The 21,995-nt window shown below is 38.3% G+C and overlaps 1 protein-coding gene across 1 annotated transcript; it reads left to right on the top strand.

Moving 5' to 3' along the window:
* The first annotated feature begins 262 nt into the window (after positions 1 to 262).
* LOC145128268 (glutaredoxin-C9-like) lies at positions 263 to 832 on the top strand. Its single transcript, XM_079063070.1, has one exon. The coding sequence runs from the start codon at positions 330 to 332 to the stop codon at positions 753 to 755; it is 426 nt and encodes a 141-aa protein (XP_078919196.1). The 5' UTR covers positions 263 to 329; the 3' UTR covers positions 756 to 832.
* The last annotated feature ends 21,163 nt before the right edge of the window (positions 833 to 21,995 follow it).

Here is a 21,995-nt window from a genome sequence, read left to right as displayed (position 1 = left end):
GAAAACAAGAGGCCGCATATATCATATGGGAATGGGAGAGAGCCAAAAGGGGGTTTGAAGAAGAGGACGGTGATGATGTCAAGAGTGGGGTACGTAAAACGTGGGATGCCCAACAAAATTACAAATTACAATTAGAAAAATGCAAATTCATATGACGTTATCCTTTCGTCACTCTAAACTTTTGTAACGCGTAACTGCCGTTGACGCCTGACCCTTTCAAGTCACCCAAAACGCAACCCTCTCCATTTTTCCTATAAATCCCTCTCGCACCAAATCCAAACCCCACACCACACCACACCGCACCGCACCGCACCGCTTCAAAAATCAAAATGCAACAAGCAATCCCTTACAAACCATGGACGATTCACTCCGGCCTATCTCAGCCGTTAAACCACCACCAGACCACCCAATTTCACGGATCTGCAAAAGGCGCTGTCAGAGACGCCGTGTCGGAAAACGCCGTCATCGTATTGGCTCGTCGTGGATGCTGTATGAGTCATGTGGTGAAGCGGTTGCTTAACGGTCACGGTGTGAATCCGAGCGTGTTTGAGTTTGATGAAGGGGAGGAGAATGATGTCGTGAAGGAACTTGAGATGATCGATGCGGAAAACGAAGGTAAGGATAGCCGGAGTTTACAGTTTCCGGCGGTGTTCATCGGAGGACGGATGTTCGGTGGATTAGATCGGGTGATGGCGACGCATATCACCGGTGAATTGATCCCCGTGCTTAAACAAGCCGGTGCTTTATGGCTTTGATTTTGTCGACTTAAGTTTTGTTAGATTTGTTTTCTTTTATGTAATTAATTTAGCGAATGTTGATTTTTTTTTTCTTTTTTTTTTTTTTTTTTGATTGCCTGTGTTGAAATTTTCGGTATTAGTACATGATCTATATACACAAAAACATAGTGCAATGAAAGTGTAGTTTGACTTAAATTAGGGAATACTTTGGCTTTAATTACAATAATTCATGCGAATACATATGATAATGCACGACGTACAGAAAAAAAAAATGCAAAGTACAATAATTCATGCAAGTAATACATGCCATGTTAAGACTTCTTGCCTTCTTGGTATACTCGTGTAAGAGTCTCCACTCCATAAGTGTGATTTGGCACCCTTACCATATGTGAACATAGTTTCCGATGAAGCCTAGGGGTGTTGAGTCGTGGCACCAGCTAAGTTCCGGAGGAAAACAGGAAAACAACGGGTCTCTTTTGATCGTTCTACCTTTAAAGAAATTAGAGTAAGTTATAGTTTTTGTCCCTATAGTTTGGTCAAATTCCTAGTTTGGATCTCTAAGTATAAAAATTGATAGGTTGAATCCTTATGGTTTTAACAAATTGCAATCTCAATCATTTTGTCCATATAAAAAGTGTACCGAACCCTTTCTCATATCTTTTTTTATTTTGCCTATCATTAATTTATAATTTGAAATAATAATAAAATAAAAAAGATGACCCACCTGTCCACCCCCACGACCCACCTGCTAACCTCTCCTCAAAATCCATTGTCCAATTGTTCTTCAGCTTGTTTCCCTCCTCCAGCCATCGTCTCTTGTAACCGGCTAGGAATAAGAGCGATGAGTAATTCTCACATTCTCTTTCTTCTTTGTTATAGCTCTTGAACCAAGAACTTGGAGAAATAAAGGGGAGTTTTTGAGTTTTCTATAGCAAGATCAAGATGGCAATTGTGATGATTTTGTATCAATATGAGTTTGTAAAGGTTTTCAGAAAACCAAGTAGGTACATCGAGTGAGTGGCCTAGATGGGGGAAATAAATTTGGGCTTCTAGGGTTTGAAAATAGGGGATGAACTATCATCTAGTTAGACTAACATTGAATCAATCCCTCATTCACACACTCGTTAATTTTGATGTCAAAATTAGAGAGCATAAGAAATGAAATGAGTGGGGAGCAAGGTTCATGGAGCTGGACAGAGAGGGTCTACTTCAAAGTAAGCAATCACCTGCAATAAATGATTGGGGTTGGTTCTTTGAATAAGTATGGGCTGGATTGGTCAGCAATGGTGGTCATAACGAATGATGGTGAATATGGCCAAGATGATCATCGTTGGTAATTTTATGACAGGTGATAATGGACATATAGTTAAACATGAAGACTGAATGATTGATCTCTATCTTCACTCGAAAGTTCAATAATCTGAGCATACCTTCCATTCAATACTAGGTGGGATATTTGGGGTATTACACATACACACACATACACACACACACACACACATATATATATATATATATATATATATATATATATATATATATATATATATATATATCATGGTTGTCAAAAGTGCGATCATACGATCCTAGGTATGAAAAATGAGTCGGATCATAAACAAATCGTATTTGGGGTAGGATCGCAGCTAGGATCGCTAGATCGTAGGTAGTATCGTAGAATATGCATACCTTCCATTCAAGACTAGGTAGGATATTTAGGGTATTATATACACACACACACACACACACACACACACACACACACATATATATATATATATATATATATATATATATATATATATATAATGGTTGTTAAAATCGCGATCCTACGATCCTAGGTATGAAAAACGAGCCGAATCGTAAACATGTCGTATTTGAGGTAGGATCGTAAGGACGTAGGTAAGATCGTAGGATCGGGATCCGATCCAATCCTACCTTCCCTTGATTTATTTTTTTTATTGTTATTTTTGTTTACAAATGAAAATTTTCATCACTTTTATGTCTTTTACCATTTACCAATTTACTGTTTATCATTTTGTGTTGTGACTTATGTCTAATATTTTGAAGTTTTTATAACTTTTGAACGGAAAATTGAATGTTTGAAATATTTTTCATGTTTTAAAATTATAAATTAAAATTATGTTTTATTTTGTGGGATCTTAGGATCGAGATCCTGATTTTGCAAACCTAAAAACGATCCTACGTAAGATCCCGATCTTAACAACCTTGATGTATATATATATATATATATATATATATATATATATATATATATATATATATATATATATATATATATAGAGAGAGAGAGAGAGAGAGAGAGAGAGAGCTAGGTTCAAATGTTTCTCATATCTATTGTGTGCTAGAATGCACCAATAATAATTTAGTAAAATTAAATTAGTATTTAATCAAATAAAGATAAATATTAAATGACTTCTATAATTATATGTATATTAAATGATATCCACAATTATAATTCTTTTTTATGGAAACTAATAAATTCGTCGTTAATATCAGCAATTATATTATTTCGGAATGAATTCACATCTAGTTTTTCATGTATGAATTCGTATTTTCTTTCATGACCCACTCACTCAAAATACAACAAAGTTCCTTAAAACTTGGAGAACGAAAGTGTATTCTAGTAGAATGAGAATTTATTCTAGAATAATGAGAGTATATTGTAACAGAATGAGAGTGTATTCTAGTAGAATACACTCTCGTTCGTTATATATTCAATGCAACTTTGTTGTATTTTAAGTGAGTGAGTTTATAAACAAAACACAAATCCATACATAAAAACCTAGATGCGAATTCATTTTGAAAAAATGTTATTACCGACATTAATGACGAATTTAATTAGTTTCATTAATAAAGAGAATTATAATTATAGATATCATTTAATATACATCCAATTATGGAAATAATTTAATTTCTATCTTTATTTAATTAAATAATTATTTAATTATAGTAAATTCCTATTGGTGCATTCTATCACACAATAAATGTAATAAACACATGAACTTAGCTTTTATATATATATATATATATATATATATATATATATATATATATATATATATATATATATATATATATATATATAACGCCCGGGTTTCGGGGCTAAGCATTTTAGATGATGTAATAGTCTAGGTCAACTATTGTAACTCTTTTGAAGTAATAAAGATGAAATAACTCTTTACATAAAGTTGTAGTGGTCGAAACAAGGATTCCGGAGATATAAAGAACGCCGAAATCCGAGTTATAACGAAGAAGTTATGACCCGTCGAAGTTTCGCGACGGAACCGGCACGGCACCGGGAAGCGTAAATAGTGAATTTACGATAGAGCGAGTTTTAGCCTTAGCGATCTAAACGAAAGTCGTAGAAAACGTTAAACCGAGAGCGTCCATAAAAAGAACGTCCAAATCTGACTTCGTATGGGGAAGTTATGATTTTTCTAAGTTTCGACTTAGCGGTATGCAGCCCGAATACTCGATTTGAGATCGAGCGGTTTTTAGCCGACACAACCTAAACGAGAATCGAAGATCTCGTTAATAGTAGCACAACGGTAAAAAGACAGATGAAAACGGACGCCGGATGAAGAAGTTATGAATTTTTAACGGACTATTCCTCTCCCGACCTGTTAAAAATATAAATTTTAAAATAAAGTCAAAATTAGCCGACGGAGTCTAAACGAACGTTGCAGAGCATAATCTCACCTTCGCATGGATATAAAGAACGTCGAAAACGGAGCTCGTATGCGAAAGTTATGAATTTTTGAAGATTGTGGCACACATACCAAGGCTATCCGAAGGAGTGCTGACCCTATCCGAACTACGCCCAGCATAGAGTTGAGTACGCCCAGCGTACCCCGAAGCGTGATGCAAGCAGTGACGATCCGAGGTTACGCCCCGCGTAGCTGAGCATTACGCCCAGCGTAATGCGAGGCTTCGGCCCTATATAAAGGGGTGCGAAGGCAGCCGAGTTCTTTTGCTCCATTCTTCATTTCTCTCTCATTTTTACCTCGATTTTCGTGCCAGAGTTATCCCGAAGCCCCGGTATCATTCCCGAGCCCCGAGACAAGTTCCGAAGTCCCGGAGATCCCGAGAAGCAAAGTTTCCGAGCCGAGACTCTACCTACGTAAAGCCCGGTTTTGGAGAAAACGCCCCAGTTTTACCGGAAAATATTATTTTAAGAGACGAGAGCTCGTATTATCATGTGAGTGCATAGTTACTTTCATCTTACACATAGATATGAAGTATTTAATATAAATTACGTGCTATGTGTGCATATTATCTGTATACTTGCTATCTATGCTGGGTGAAATATTATTATACACGTTTTAAATGATTTAAACTGTATATGTATGTTATATCTACAAAATGTGTTGGGTAAAACATGGGTAGATGTAATAGTTGCTGTGTGACAAAATAAAATAATGAGAGGCCTCGTTATAGATGTTATTGATGATCCAGTCATCTAGCGGAGTATAGATGACGACCACAGACTATTCTAGACGGTCCGGTGGAACACTAGCAGGTTCGCAACCTGTAGGTGTTTATTTTAAACTGTGTGTTTATTTGAACTGTGTGCTCACCAGGTGTACTCCATCCCCCCCATGGTTGCCTTAAGGACATTTATTGCTGAGGAATCCCCTTGGCAGTAGTGTCCGTCCCGATGATAGTCCTTAGACTAGGTCCCTTGTGTTAGATGTTTTAGGGACGTAAAGTGAGGATAACGGGAACGGGTAATCGGGTTTGTTTGGTTTGATAAAGTTAACACACTTATTTATTGTGGGTTGAAAAACCCTATGTGCTCACCAGGCTCCCAAGCCTGACCCACTCAGTTTCTTGTTTTACAGGTAGTGGCGCATGAGCATAGATGTTTGGATGAGAGATAAGGGATTATAGGCCTGTAAATATGAAATAATGTAGCAAGGCTTATGTTGTATTGTTTATGCTTTTGATCTGTAACGAACATGACATCCCGAGTCTTTTTAATGAAATACATTTCTACGAAAATGCTTTTGATAAATCTTTATCATATTTTGTTTTGGGACAAATTCCGCAACACTTTTATTTAAAATGTTACTCTGATTTTCAAACAAGCATAAACAAAATCGGTCTTTTCTGGCCGAGAAAATGGGGATGTCACAGTTGGTATCAGAGCATTAGTTTAAGTGAACTAGGAATTTGTAGGAAATTTCTAGACTTAAACTTAGAATGCTAAGTGATGATTGTGAGGTGTGAGCACTAGCTTATTTTAGGAATTATGCCTAAAATGCTTTTATGTGCTAAATGCTTTGTGCCTTATATGCTATTAATTATTCGGATCTATGGTCTGTTGCCGACCGGATCTGGAAACTTTATGTGTATAGGATTCTAAAAGTACGACTACGATATTAGAACTAACATGTAAACGTTTCGGAGTGATAAGGACGATTTAAAACGACTATCCTAAATAAAGATCTAAATTCACCTTATTCGGTGTATAGATCAAAATGGCAAGAACCCGCAGTGGAGCCGAGAATGCAAATGGGAACAGAAACCAGCCCCCAGTGATTGAACAAATACCGGTTGTGGTGGCCGCTGCTGATCCAATCACGATGGCCGGAGTGCAAACGATGATCCAGGCGATGTTGGATCGTCAAATGGAGGAAACCAGACGTTTGATCCAACAAAATCGAGAGGAAGCTACCATACAGATCGAACAGCCCGAGTTGAACGAAGGGCAGACTGAGGAAGGGAACTATAGTGGGACCGTCGGACAAGTCAACCCACCAATAGTTCGACAAAATAACCAAGATGACGGAGTCGAGAGAAATGGATGCAAGTACAAGGACTTTCTGACTTGCAAGCCATTGACATTCACTGGAAAGGAAGATCCGATCGGGGTCATGGATTGGATATCGGAGATGGAGTTAGCTTTTATGACGTGTGGTTGCAGAGGCACACTACAGACCACATTTGCAGTACGTCAGTTCCGAGGGGGTGCTGTGCGTTGGTGGAACACCCTGGGGAAGACCTTGAGCCTCAATGAGCCCCTGCAGCTAACATGGGAAGAATTTTTGGTGCAGTTCAAAGGCAAATACCGCTCAGCTCAAAACCTTCTCGAGCTAGAGAACCAGTTCCTAACCATGAAGAAAGGAAGCATGTCCATTGATGAGTACACTAACAACTTCACGGAGAAAATGGAGTTTGCCTTGCGCCTTGTTCCGGATGAGCTAACGAAAATTGATAAGTACGCCAAGGGACTCCCATGGGAGTATGCGGTGCCGGTACGTCAGGCACATACTCTGGAGGCGGCTATCTGGGCTGCCAAATCCGTGGAGGATATGATTAAGGGAAGAGCTGCCGGCAAGGTGGAGGTTGGCGAGAAAAGGAAGTTCGAAGGGTCTGCTAAACCCAACAACAAGAAGAGCAAGTTCAGTTCCAAGAAGTTTGGAGGAGGAGGAAATGAAGCAAAATGGTGTGAAAAGTGCAAGAAGGAGCACTCGGGAAAATGTAGCGAGGGAGTGACCTGCTACAAGTGTGGGAAAACGGGGCACTATGCCAATGAGTGCACCACCGACAAGAGGGTGTGCTACGAGTGCCGTGAAGAAGGACACATTGCTAAGGATTGCCCAAAGAAGAAAGATGCGGCAAGACCCAACATTCCACCAAAGCCGAAGGCGAGAGTCTTCCAGATGACGCTCGAGGCTGCGAAGGAGGCAGCAGACGTCGCTTCAGGTACCTTTCTTGTAAATGGTTTGCCTGCCAATATACTGTTTGATTCTGGAGCCAACTACTCCTTTGTATCGCATAAATTTGGTGGGAAATTAGCGTTGCCTGTGGAAAAACTTGATAATGCCCTGATTGTAGAAGTTGCCAGTGGCAAGTTCGTTCATGTTAGTAACCTTATTAGGAACGTCGTCATCGACCTAAACGGAAACGAATTCCACGAGGAGCTGTTACCCATAGAATTGAACGGTTTCGACATCGTTTTAGGAATGGACTGGCTTAGCGCCAACGATGCTGAGATTCAATGCCGAAAGAAGATAGTAAGGGTAAACCCACCCGGAAAAGAGTCATTTATGGTATACGGGGACAAACACCGAGTAAATTCTGGAATCATCTCCCTGATGAAAGCCATAAAATGTTTATCCAAGGGATGTGCATCGTACTTGGCATTTGTGATCGACGCTAAGAAGGAAAAGAAGGAGGTGCAGAATATACCGGTCGTATGTGATTATCCAGAAGTCTTTCCCGAAGATCTTCCTGGATTACCACCTGATAGACAAGTGGAGTTCAGAATAGACTTGTTACCAGGTACAACACCAATAGCGAAAGCACCTTATCGATTAGCACCGACGGAGATGAAGGAGCTTATGACGCCACTTCAGGAGCTGTTGGACAATGGTTTCATTCGACCTAGTTCATCACCCTGGGGAGCTCCGGTGCTATTCGTAAAGAAGAAAGACGAAAGCATGAGAATGTGTATAGACTACCGAGAGCTGAACAAGGCAACAGTGAAGAACAAGTATCCATTGCCAAGGATTGATGACCTATTCGATCAGCTGCAAGGTTCGAGCTATTTCTCAAAGATCGATCTTAGGTCAGGATATCATCAGCTGAAGGTAAGAGAGCAGGATATTGAGAAGACTGAATTTAGAACGAGATATGGACACTACGAGTTCTTGGTTATGTCATTCGGACTAACCAATGCTCCAGCAGCATTCATGGATTTGATGAATAGGGTTTGTAAACCATTCCTCGATAAATTCATGATAGTGTTCATCGACGACATTCTGATCTACTCGAAAAGCCAAGAGGAGCATGGCAAGCATCTACGGGAAGTATTAGAAGTACTGAAGAAGGAGAAGCTTTATGCAAAGTTCTCCAAGTGTGATTTTTGGATCCGAGAAGTCCAATTCTTGGGTCATGTGGTTAACCAGGAGGGGATAATGGTTGACCCCGCAAAAATCGAAGCTGTAATGAAGTGGGAACGTCCAAAGAGTCCCACGGAGATTCGAAGCTTTCTAGGATTAGCCGGATATTACCGACGATTTATCCAAGGCTTTTCTTCGATAGCCTCTCCATTGACAGCTTTGACCCACAAAGGAGATACTTATACACGGAGTGAGAAGCACGAAGAAGCATTCGAGAAGCTAAAGAAGAAGTTATGTGAAGCACTGATTCTTTCTCTACCAGATGGAGTTGAAGACTTCGCAGTTTATAGTGACACATCTGGAGTCGGGTTGGGTTGTGTTCTGACCCAAAGAGAAAAGGTGATAGCATACGCATCTCGACAATTGAAGGAGCACGAAAAGAACTACCCCACTCATGATTTGGAGTTGGCGGCGGTAGTATTTGCCTTGAAAATATGGAGGCATTACCTCTATGGAACGAAGTGCAAACTTTTCACTGATCAAAAGAGTCTCCAGTATCTCTTTAATCAGAAGGAATTGAACATGAGGCAACGACGCTGGCTAGAGTTACTCAAGGACTACGACTGTGAGATACTTTACCACCCCGGTAAGGCAAATGTTGTCGCTGATGCTCTCAGTCGGAAAGTCAACCTTGAAAGAAAAAGGCCAAGAGCGTTGAGAATTGAAGTCGTCTCGACGATTGTGGAAAGTATCAGGAAAGCTCAAGAAGAAGCTTTAGAGAAGAATGACCGAAAGGAAGAACGTTTGGGCAAAACGTTAGTGTTCGACACAAACAGTCGAGGACTGAAGGTATTCCAAGACCGGATTTGGGTACCTAAGACGGGAGGAATAAGAGATCTTCTGATGGAAGAAGCACACAAGACCATGTACTCGATTCATCCCGGTAGCACTAAAATGTATAGGGACCTAAAACCCTACTACTGGTGGCCGACGATGAAGCTCGACGTTGCAAAGTATGTGGCCGAGTGTGTAACTTGTGCAAGGGTTAAGGCACAGCATCAGAAACCATACGGGAGTTTAGAACCTTTACCTGTACCCATGGGTAAATGGGAAGACATCACCATGGATTTTGTGACTAAACTACCCAGGACGAAGAACGGTCACGACATGATTTGGGTGGTCGTAGATCGTTTCACTAAGAGTGCACACTTCATAGCTGCCAACGAAAAGTGGTCTATGGATAAGCTTGCAAATGCTTACGTGAAGGAAATTATGAGACTTCACGGTGTTCCTCTAACAATAGTATCAGATCGTGATAGCCATTTCACGTCGAGGTTTTGGAGGAGTCTACAAGAGGAGTTGGGTACAAAGTTGTGTTTGAGTACTGCTTACCATCCGCAAACTGATGGCCAAAGCGAAAGGACGATTCAAACACTGGAAGATATGCTGAGGGCATGTACCCTTGAGTTCCAAGGGAATTGGGACGAGCACTTACCTCTGGTAGAATTTTCCTACAACAACAGTTTCCACTCGAGCATCAAGATGGCACCTTATCAAGATTTATACGGACAAAAGTGTCGTACGCCTTCTTGTTGGCTTGAGGATGGAGAAAAGCAGTTTATGGGCCCCGAGATAGTCCATGAGACTGCTGAGAAGCTGAAGGTGATTAGGGAAAGGATGTTAGCAGCTCAGGATCGTCAGAAGAGCTATGCTGACAAGAAAAGACGACCGATGACCTTCGAAGTTGGGGATTCGGTTTTGCTTAAGGTCTCACCGTGGAAGGGACTTATAAGATTCGGAAAACGAGGAAAGTTGAGTCTAAGGTTTATCGGACCATTCAAATTTCTTCAGAAGATTGGGAACCAAGCTTACAATCTGGAATTGCCCGAAGAACTCGTTGGTATTCATAACACCTTCCATGTGTGTTATTTGAGGAAGTTCACGGGAGAAGTTCCCGACATAATTCCAATCTCAGAATTAAGAATGGATGAGAACAAGAGGCTAATTGAAGAGCCCGAGGAAATTGTTGACCGTAATACTAAGAAGTTACGACGCAAGCTGGTCGACTTAGTGCTAGTCCAATGGAAACATTCGAATGGGCCGAATCTCACTTGGGAAACAGAGGATGACATGAGGAGTCGCTATCCACATCTGTTTGCTGATGCATGATTCCGGAACGGAATCATCCTAAGGGGGAGAGAATTGTAACGCCCGGGTTTCGGGGCTAAGCATTTTAGATGATGTAATAGTCTAGGTCAACTATTGTAACTCTTTTGAAGTAATAAAGATGAAATATTTGAGTATTATATGAATTATGTGTATTTGTGTGCTTATTATTTATTTATAAATGTATAATTAATAAAAGATAAGAATAAGCGTCAAAATTAAAGTATGAGATAAGCCCGATATCTTTACATAAAGTTGTAGTGGTCGAAACAAGGATTCCGGAGATATAAAGAACGCTGAAATCCGAGTTATAACGAAGAAATTATGACCCGTCGAAGTTTCGCGACGGAACCGGCACGGCACGGGGAGCGTAAATAATGAATTTACGATAGAGCGAGCTTTAGCCTTAGCGATCTAAACGAAAGTCATAGAAAACGTTAACCGAGAGCGTCCATAAAAAGAACGTCCAAATCTGACTTCGTATGAGGAAGTTATTATTTTTCTAAGTTTCGACTTAGCGGTATGCAGCCCGAATACTCGATTTGAGATCGAGCGGTTTTTAGCCGACACAACCTAAACGAGAATTGAAGATCTCGTTAATAGTAGCACAACGGTAAAAAGACAGACGAAAACGGACGCCGGATGAAGAAGTTATGAATTTTTAACGGACTATTCCTGTCCCGGCCTGTTAAAAATATAACTTTTAAAATAAATTCAAAATTAGCCGACGGAGTCTAAACGAAAGTTGTAGAGCATAATCTCACCTTCGCATGGATATAAAGAACGTCGAAAACGGAGCTCGTATGCGAAAGTTATGAATTTTTGAAGATTGTGACATGCATACCAAGGCTATCCGAAGGAGTGCTGAACCTATCCGAACTACGCCCAGCGTAGAGTTGAGTACGCCCAGCGTCCCCCGAAGCGTGACGCAAGCAGTGACGATCCGAGGTTACACCCCGCGTAGCTGAGCATTACGCTCAGCGTAATGCGAGGCTTCAGCCCTATATAAAGGGGTGCGAAGGCAGCCGAGTTCTTTTGCTCCGTTCTTCATTTCTCTCTCATTTTTACCTCGATTTTCGTGCCAGAGTTATTTTGAAGCCCCGATATCATTCCCGAGCCCCGAGACAAGTTTCGAAGTCCCAGAGATCCCGAGAAGCAAAGTTTCCGAGCCGAGACTCTGCCTGCGTAAAGCCCGGTTTTGGAGAAAACGCCCCAGTTTTACCGAAAAATATTATTTTAAGAGAGGAGAGCTCGTATTATCATGTGAGTGCATAGTTACTTTCATCTTACACATAAATATGAAGTATTTAATATAAATTACGTGCTATGTGTGCATATTATCTGTATACTTGCTATCTATGTGGGTGAAATATTATTATACACGTTTTAAATGATTTAAACTGTATATGTATTTTATATCTACAAAATGTGTTGGGTAAAACATGGGTAGATGTAATAGTTGCTGTGTGACAAAATAAAATAATGAGAGGCCTCGTTATAGATGTTATTGATGATCTAGTCATCTAGCGGAGTATAGATGACGACCACAGACTATTCTAGACGGTCCGGTGGAACACTAGCAGGTTCGCAACCTGTAGGTGTTTATTTTAAACTGTGTGTTTATTTGAACTGTGTGCTCACCAGGTGTACTCCATCCCCCCATGGTTGCCTTAAGGACATTTATTGCTGAGGAATCCCCTTGGCAGTAGTGTCCGTCCCGATGATAATCGGGTTTGTTTGGTTTGATAAAGTTAACACACTTATTTATTGTGGGTTGAAAAACCCTATGTGCTCACCAGGCTCCCAAGCCTGACCCACTCAGTTTCTTGTTTTACAGTTAGTGGCGCATGAGCATAGATGTTTGGATGAGAGATAAGGGATTATAGGCCTGTAAATATGAAATAATGTAGCAAGGCTTATGTTGTACTGTTTATGCTTTTGATCTGTAACGAACATGACATCCCGAGTCTTTTTAATGAAATACATTTCTACGGAAATGCTTTTGATAAATCTTTATCATATTTTGTTTTGGGACAAATTCCGCAACGCTTTTATTTAAAATGTTACTCTGATTTTCAAACAAACATAAACAAAATCGATCTTTTCTGGCCGAGAAAATGGGGATGTCACAATATATATATATATATATATGGTGAAATGAAGGAGGTGGGTTTAGAGACGGCGACCGAAGACGGTTATGGTGGTTACCGAAGATTGTGATGATGGTTGTCGAAGATGAAACATGGATGGTGATGGTGGTTAAGGAGAAAGATTATGAAAATAAGTGGGTATTTTTTATTAGTATTACAAATTATAAATTAATAATAGACAAAAGAAAATTGATATAAGAAAGGGCAAAGTAGTCTTTTTATATGCACAAAATGATTGAGATTGTAATTTATAAAACTACATGGATGCAACCTATCAATTTTTGGATTATGGACCAAAATTACCAATTTAACTAAACCACAATGACTAAAACTATAATTTACTAAAAAAAATAATTACTGTTACCTATAAATACTAACATATTTCACATTACACCTTTATCATAAATTATATATATTCCTCAGAAAAAAAAAATTAAATGATGATCAATATGTTTCTGAAAACTGACTATTGTAATTTAATGGACACAAAACTGGAACTAAATTCTAAAATAAGAATTCTGATGTATAAATTTCTGATGAAGAAAAGATTCTGATGTATAAACTGGTTATAGATAGAAAATTGATACTTCTGATGCAAATCTGATTATAATTCTGATGAAAAACTAATACTAAATTCCTGAAATCAAAATTTTAATAAAAAAATCTGATGCTAAAATCTGATTTTGACAATTAGAGTCTAAAATTCAGATTCAAATAATTTTTTTTCTTTTGTTGTTTGCTATGAAATTCGAGCAGTAGAAAAGCACAAAACAATGTTTTGTTTTGTTTTTTTTCGTTTCTTACAAACAAACTTGTTTTAAGAATGTAGGAATAATATTACTGAAATGTATGATAACAATCAAGAAAAGAGAATACGTTGGGGCATGTGTTTAACACATTGTCCTTAAAACAAAACCAGCCGTTATCAGATGTTTGTTTCTCATTATACAATAGCTTGAAGTCGTTCTTCTAGACTACACGAACCCTCAGTAGGCCTGAATTATATCTTCTATGCAGCAAGAAAATAAAGACGATGAACCGCAAAAAAAAGAGAATTTTGGTTGTTTTTGTGGTCATTTAATCAAGCATCAAAAACCTCTATTTATACACAAAAAATAAAGGTCAAATTTGTAACTGACGGAGGTTAAATGCATACATTAATCACAAGATTAATTCAGTAATTAATGTGTATTTTTCAGTTACGAAAAGAAAGAATACTTGCAAAGAAGTCCCTGAACTTTTCTTTTCTTTATCTCACCCATTAATCCTTTTATTTTATTCTTTCAATACACTTACTTTAAGGATTAATATTTCATTAATTTTAAATTTGTTTTAGACGTGTGATATACCAAAATGAAGGTATCCAAAGGAGAACACAAACATATAATCGTTTATTCATTTTAACAATGATTATGATTCAAATTTCGTGTTCAAAAAATGGAAAATCCATTTTCAGAAATTAGTTAAAACCTATTTTCCAACATTTATAATGAATAATAAAAAAAATTGTTATTTAATAAATATAACTCTATTTATATTTAATTTAAAAAAAAAAGTGTATGTTTTGAAAGTATTTTACTTTTTCCCAATTTTAATATATTTTTTTATGTTTTAATCATAAATGTGTGTGTGAAAAATAAAGTGTTAATGTTTTTAGGTTATATACAAGAAATATCATTTTACTTTCATTAGTTTGTTTAATATATCATCCTATTTTTATTGCTTCCTCTTTGTTATTGTATATTTTATCTAATCAATAGTGTACAAACCGAGCGGTGGCGTCTTGTTGTGTAATGTCTCAAAAATACTAAGTAACAATTTGAAATATCTTGTTTTCGGTCATTTCTTATTTCAGGGCCGTGAACAGAAAGTTCATTGTGTACAGTCTTTGGGCCTTAAGGAGGTAAACTTTAGTCCTTGTGGAAGGAGGCAATGATGGTTAAGAGATTTAACCATTGAACTGTTTATTGGGCGAAAGGGTAAAAAGGAGAAAGTCATAGGCCAAGTTCTTGCATGAAATATAGATTTTTGTTCAAGAAGTTTTTAGTCCAAGATATCTAGATAATATCATGGGGCTCTTCAATACCTTTCCATGGATATAAAATTCATCAAAACGGAGTTGGAACGAAGAAGTTACGACTGTTATAAGTTCGGAAGGTTTTGGGTTTATCCTAGTATGTTGGGCGTACAGGAAGTACACTGGCCGTACAGGGAGTACGCAAGGCGTACTAGGCATGGATGATCACGGGATTCAATCTCGTACGTTGGGCGTACACGATCGTAACCCAAACCCTAATTTGAGGGTTTTGAGCTCTATTTAAGCTCCTTAACTTCCCCAATCCCTTTCCATTCTCAACCTCCATCCCTTCAACGCCCTCCCTTGAAACACTAACAATAGTCTTTGGGCCTTAAGGAGGTAAACTTTAGTCCTTGTGGAAGGAGGCAATGATGGTTAAGAGATTTAACCCTTGAACTGTGTATTGTGCTAAAGGGTAGAAAGGAGAAAGTCATAGGTGGAGGTTCTTGCATGAAATATGGATTTTTGTTCAAAAAAGTTTTAGTCCAAGATATCTAGATAATATCATGGGGCTCTTCAGTACCTTTCCATGGATATAAAATTCATCAAAATGGAGTTGGAACGAAGAAGTTACGACCGTTATAAGTTAGGAAGGTTTTGGGTTTATCCTAGTATGTTGGGCGTATAGGAAGTACACTGGGCGTACAGGGAGTACGCAAGGCGTACTAGGCATGGCTGATCACAGGATTCAATCTCGTACGTTGGGCGTACACGATCGTAACCCAAACCCTAATTTGAGGGTTTTGAGTAGGGGTGAGCATAACCGGGTACCCGACTAATTTAACCGGAATCGGAACCGGAACCGGAACCGGCGGTTCTTAGTACGAAGGAACCGAAACCGGAACCGCCTACACCGGTTTCTTAAATTTTGGAACCGATCCCGGAACCGCTTGGAACCGGTTCCGGTTCCGGGTACCCGCATAATTTTATCTAAACTTTAATAACTAGTCATTTGCAAATTAATTTACAACAAAAATCAAATCCAACAATAATTTACAAAAAAAAGTAAACATAAACACCTTATCACTAAAAGATCATCATTATTTGCAAATAAACTTACAACTTAATTCAATTGTAAAAGGATCAACATCAAGTCTAGCAAGTCTTAATAGTTAACAGTTGACACTCAACAACACAAAAGTTATCAAAATAAACATTTCAACAGCAAACAAAAGCCATAACATACTCTGAACAACAATTCTGCAAGTCTGCATCAACCCAACAACATATCTGTGACAGCCCAATAGCAAACAACCCACCAGAAACATTTAACAGCAAACCTGTAAAAGCCCAACATCAAATAGTCCAACAGCAAACAACCTACCAGCAAACATTTAACAGCCCATCATCAACTCTAAAATATGTTAACATCCCAAAAAACAATATCTATTATGGATTATGTGTCGAAAAACATAACAAAATAGTAGGAGTTATAAAGTTACCTCAAAAAGCAAATATTTATTATGATTTTCGACCAATTGTAACATCAACAGTGTCACCAATTTCTGCAATAGATATTAAATAAACAATTCAAATTAATAAAGATATACACAATATAGGAAAATATAATTAAAAGTACAAAATAAAAGTGTAACATACCTTTCTCATATTTTTCCACATCATCCAATAGTTGTTCAAGATCAATACATACATTTGATGCTCTCAACCAATCCTGAGTACATATCAAAGTTTCTACTGTCTTAAAACCTAAACTACTACGAAAGTCATCCACCACACGACCGAAAGTACTAAAAGAAGATTCACTAGCAACTGTAGAAACTGGAATGGCTAGAATGTCTTTAGACATTGATGCCAACACCTTATATGTTGTACATTTGTCACTCCACCACTTCAAAATTTCAAAGGATTCATTGTTCATTTTTTCAGGTGGAGAATCAAGATAGTCTTCCAATTCAGATTTTTCCATAACATCCTCAACATCTTTCCCATAGAACTCATCATAGATTTTTGTCATTTGTTTATTCGTAACCACTCCAGCAAAATTTTGGCCATCATCATCTTTCCAATGGGAAGAACTAGAAGAATCATTCTTTGCTTTTGTTGAAACATTATCATAATGATTGTACAACCTTTTCAAAACATCATACACATCATTATATATGTATTCAACTTTCTTCTCGTCCAAAGGAAAGATCTTCTTTAAAGAAAACTTGACAAACCTCATCTTGTACCTTGGATCAAGAGCAACCGCAACTAACACCATGTCATTTGTTTTCCCAAAGTCTCCATAGTATTTGTCAAAAAAGTTTCTCATTTGATCCCCCATACTAACAATATTAGGATCCATATCTTGTTTCCACTCCAACAAAGAAGCTAATACACCCAAGATCTCATGATAATGCATATTGGCTGTGACATACAAAGTGCCAGACATCCTTTTTGTGGCATCAAAAAATTGTTTAAAACAAAGTGATAAAGCTCTAGCATTATCCCAGTCTTTTTAAGAGGGAAACTTGTCTTTAAGATCTTTCTCAATTTGGGGATCTTCTTGTTTCATTCTGTTAAACGATTTCTCAAACTTAAGAGCCGTATCTAACATAATGTAAGTGGAGTTCCACCGTGTTGGTACATCAAGAGATACCGACCCTTTACATGAAACTTTTGATTTTAAAACACAATCATCAAACAATTTAGATCTTTCCGAAGAACTCCTCACATATACAATAACACCCCGAATAGAATTAATGGAATTCTTAACCATATCCAAACCATCTTTAACAATTAGGTTTAAGATATGGGCGACACATCTCATATGAAAAAACTCACCCCCTAAAACAAGTTTGTCTATAAGGTGTTCTTTTGAATAAGCAACAACAACATCGTTTGAGCTTGCATTATCTACGATGATATAAGATAACTTATCTTCTAAACCCCAATTTAGAATACAAGACTATACTACTTTTCCAATTTCTTTCCCTTTATGACTATCCATTACTCGAAAATTCAGAATTCTTTTATGTAATTTCCAATTGTCATCAATAAAATGCGCAGTCAAACACAAATAGTTTAGATTTTGTACTAAAGTCCAACAATCAGTAGTGAGAGCAATCCTAGATGTCACACCTTTGAATGTATTTCTCAAATTCTCCATCTCACTTAAAAAAAGTTTACCAATATCTCTAGCAACCGTGAAACGTGATGGCAAACAAAATTATGGAACAGCGACACTACAGGAATATCTAAATCCATCACGTTCCACGTAAGAAAATGGTTCCTCGTCAATGAAAATCATTTTAGCTAAAGCTTGCCTAATGGAATTTTGATTAAATTCCCAATTTGAAACACGTGTAGCATCACTTTGACTTGTTTTAAAAATCCTAATTTTTTTTTGTTTTTTATCTATATTTTCAGGGTTATTTGGACATGTAAGAAGATGTTTAGCCATAGATGATGTACCATTCCTTGTAGCAATCTTCAACACTCTAGAGCAGAATTTGAATTGGGCTTTTACAATTTTGTTAGTCTTTGGATCTCGAATATCAACATATTTATGCCAAACATTTGCTGTTCTTTTGTCCCCAACCGATTGAGTGTTTTGTTGCTCAACATCACTTTCACGATCCAAATCTATGGGCTGCTGTTGTTCCATTATTGGCTAGCCTAAAATTTCAAAGAAATAGTAAGTAATCAGATAACGTGCTCAGTGCTATATGTTCTAAATACAGAAAACAAAAATTGGGAAAACAAATTAATCACTGTGTAGTTTGTAAGCCTATTCTATAATTTTTTAACAACAATCAATTTTTATTAAGAATCTAGAGAGGGGACAACCTAGTTCTCTAAAAGTGCAAGTTAGACTTTGACAGGAACAAGTTCACACCCTTGAATGGGTACGCAACCTTGCTCCTAATACATGTCAATTATCATTAGTGAGTAAATGAAAGGATCTCATAGCGAAAGGAATCAGTAATCAACATAGAGAATCATAATCAGTAAAAGAATCATTAATCTGACATGTGGAGCCGGAGAAGTCGTCGCTGTGGAGCCGGAGAAGTTGTTGGGTCAAAATATGGTTTATACTTTACTTTTCTAGAAAATTGTATTTTTATGTAATATTTTATGTGTTTACGGCCGTAATCCCGATCACGACTGTGAACTGTGTTCGGCCCATGTTCCCTATATATATAGGGGTGAGGGGTGTGAGGAATAGATAGATGAACATAGAAGGAGAGCTTAAGTGTGTGAAACCCAAGGTGTTCTAGAGAGAGAAACTAGACAGAAGTTTTGTGTGTGTGAATCTTTACATCTGGATCTTCATTCTAATCAATACATACATAGATTCATCATATTCTTCTTCTTCTTCTATTCTATTTTATCTGACATCATCCGTTTGATTGGGATTCTGCACCATCAAACGGATCTGATTGATACACAAGCAGATTAGGGACTTACAATTGGTATCAGAGCTTGGTTGTATCAGTCAATTTTGTCAGATCTGGAGCTTATTTGATCTTATTTTTGAAGGATTCTTGCGTTTTTGGATAGATGTATGAAAATTAGGGGGTTTGTTCTTCGCGTTTTTGATAAAAAGGGGTTTTTGATCGAGTTTTGGAGCTTCAAAGTCGAAAAAAAGCTGTTTTTGGTAGTAACCAACGAGGGGGTGGCGGCGTTTACGGTCAGCAGCTAGGGTTTCCGAGGTTTACGGTCCAGAGTTTACGGTCCGAGGTTTACAGTCCGGAGTTTACGGTCCGAGGTTTACGGTTCGGAGTTTGCGGCCCGGCGGTTTATGGCGGAGTATACGGCCCAGATTTGCGGTCCAGCAGCCTCGGTCTTCGCTTCGGAGTTGATCCTCGCACGTCCTCGCATCGCGTCATCGGCCTCGTCCTCGCAGCAGCATCTCCGCCTTGCATACACTAAAAAACAAGGGGAGACGCTTTGTAGTTGCCGGGGATAGAACCCGGGTCTCCCATTCCTTCCTCCTTCGCGCCTTACCAGTTGGGCTAAGCTGAATCTTGTTTCAAACCTTCAAATTTTAACTCAAATACAATACCTTCGATTCCTTATTTTCGCAAATTTAACACTTTTTTCCCAAATATCAATTTATTTTATTTTTAAGCTCCATTTTCAACCAAAAATTTTAGTTTTTAATTTTTGACTTTTTACTTAAAATTTTGACTTTGACTTTTAAAGTTTGACCTTTGACTTTAAACTTTGACTTTCTCGTTTAACTTTTAAATTTTCAAATTTAGCTTTTCGGTTTGACTTTTAAGTTTGACTTTTGAGTTTGATTTTGGCTTCTAGTTGTGCTTTTAATGGCTTTTGAGGTCTACGAAGACATGAAAGAGAGTCAGGATATGTTAAGACAAAAATTCAACATGTTCGATTATATCCCTGGAGAAACCCTGGAAGCTCAGTTACAGCGATTTACTACACTTACTACTGAGATGAGTATAGCTGGGATCTTCTTGACTAAATTTGAGATAAACAAAAAGCTACTGAATGCACTTCCAAAGTCGTGGGATATGAACGTGGCTGTCATCAAGAAGACAAAAGATCTCAATCGTCTTAGTCTTGCTGATATATTTGAAGAACTTGACGCTTTGAATTGTCGAAAAACAATGAGTTCTGCAAACCTTCCGGTCAATGAAGTTTCATGTTCTCAATCATGTGAAGTTTCATGTTCTCAATCATGTGAAGCTACGATTAAACTTCTTCGTGAACATAATGATTTGCTAAAAAGGGAAGTTGAGGACTTGAGATATGAAGGTTATCAACTCAGGAAAGGACAGAAACCCCTAAAGGCCCAGTTAGAAACAAAAATAAAGGACTTTAGGAAGCTTCAGGAAGAATTCAGCAACAAGTGTGAAAATTATGATTATATTAAGAGACAACTTGATGCGGTAACCGAAGAACTTGACGTTTTGAAAATTAAGTGTGGAAAAACAGATGTTAGTTTCAAAAATTATACTGCGTCAAGTAAGACAGTCGAGTCCTTATTTGAAACCTAATTAAAATTCAAAGATAATCAAAACAAGGGTCTAGGGTATGATAGTGTTCCTCCACCTTTCAATCATAACTACACATCCATCCCTACGACACAGGAAGAAATTGACAGGGAGGCACATCTTCAATATGGAAAACCAGCTGGATTTGTGTCAGGAGGTATTCAGGTTGAAAATTCTAATGCTTCTACTTCATGTGTAGGTAAAGTAGCAGAAGATGTGAACAAGGAGAAAACCATTGAACAAACCAACATTTCCTTGAGCTCTGAATCTGTTGCTTCGAACTCAGCTGCTTCTGATCAACCTGTTGTTGAGAAATACATGCCACCAATTCCAGTGAAACAGAGTGCCTGTTGTAATTGTGCTTGTGGGGAAAATAAGAGACAAGGCAAGGATACGCCACTAGGGGTAGGAAGAAACAACTCCTACGTGAAGAAGCAGACTTGCTTTCACTGTGGAACACCTGGACACATTGCCAGAAATTGTCCTAATCGCGCATACGTTCCCTACTATGCACAAGGGTGGCAGAACACGCCAAGAGGGAGATACTCCAAAAGAAACCCCTCAAGGTCACGTTCAGACAATGGTGACTGGAACGCGCAGAAGGCCAAGAATCAAACCTACAAGGCCAAGAATCCGAATCCCAAGGGCAAGAAGGGAATGTCGGCCAAGAAGTCCAATCCAAGAGATGCTCCCATGAAGCCAAAATCAAAGTCATCTCAACGGCCGACATCAAGATCAAAAGCAAGTACTGAGCCACCCATCAGATCGAAAAAGAAATGGGTTAAACCCAACTACAAATGGGTTACAAAGGCTCACTCTCCCAAATCTTCTAACAACTCTAATATTTCTACAGCTTCTGTTTGTGATAAACAGGATATGTCATGGGAGAGAGTACCGTGCAAGGATGAAAAAGGTCAACCGAGTTTCAAAATGGACTGGGTTCCAAAGACCAACTAATCCCGCTCTGTGTCGGAGCAGCTATGGAGGCATATCATCAGACTTCGGTTTGTTGGTAGTGGCTGTTCTAGGCA

The sequence above is a fragment of the Lactuca virosa genome, chromosome 8, assembly GCF_052849685.1.
Source record: "Lactuca virosa cultivar CGN04683 chromosome 8, Lactuca_virosa_CGN04683_v6, whole genome shotgun sequence".
Taxonomy (NCBI): Eukaryota; Viridiplantae; Streptophyta; class Magnoliopsida; order Asterales; family Asteraceae; genus Lactuca; species Lactuca virosa.
The sequence above is the reverse complement of the archived record's forward strand: the minus strand, read 5'-3'. Positions and strand labels throughout refer to the sequence as shown.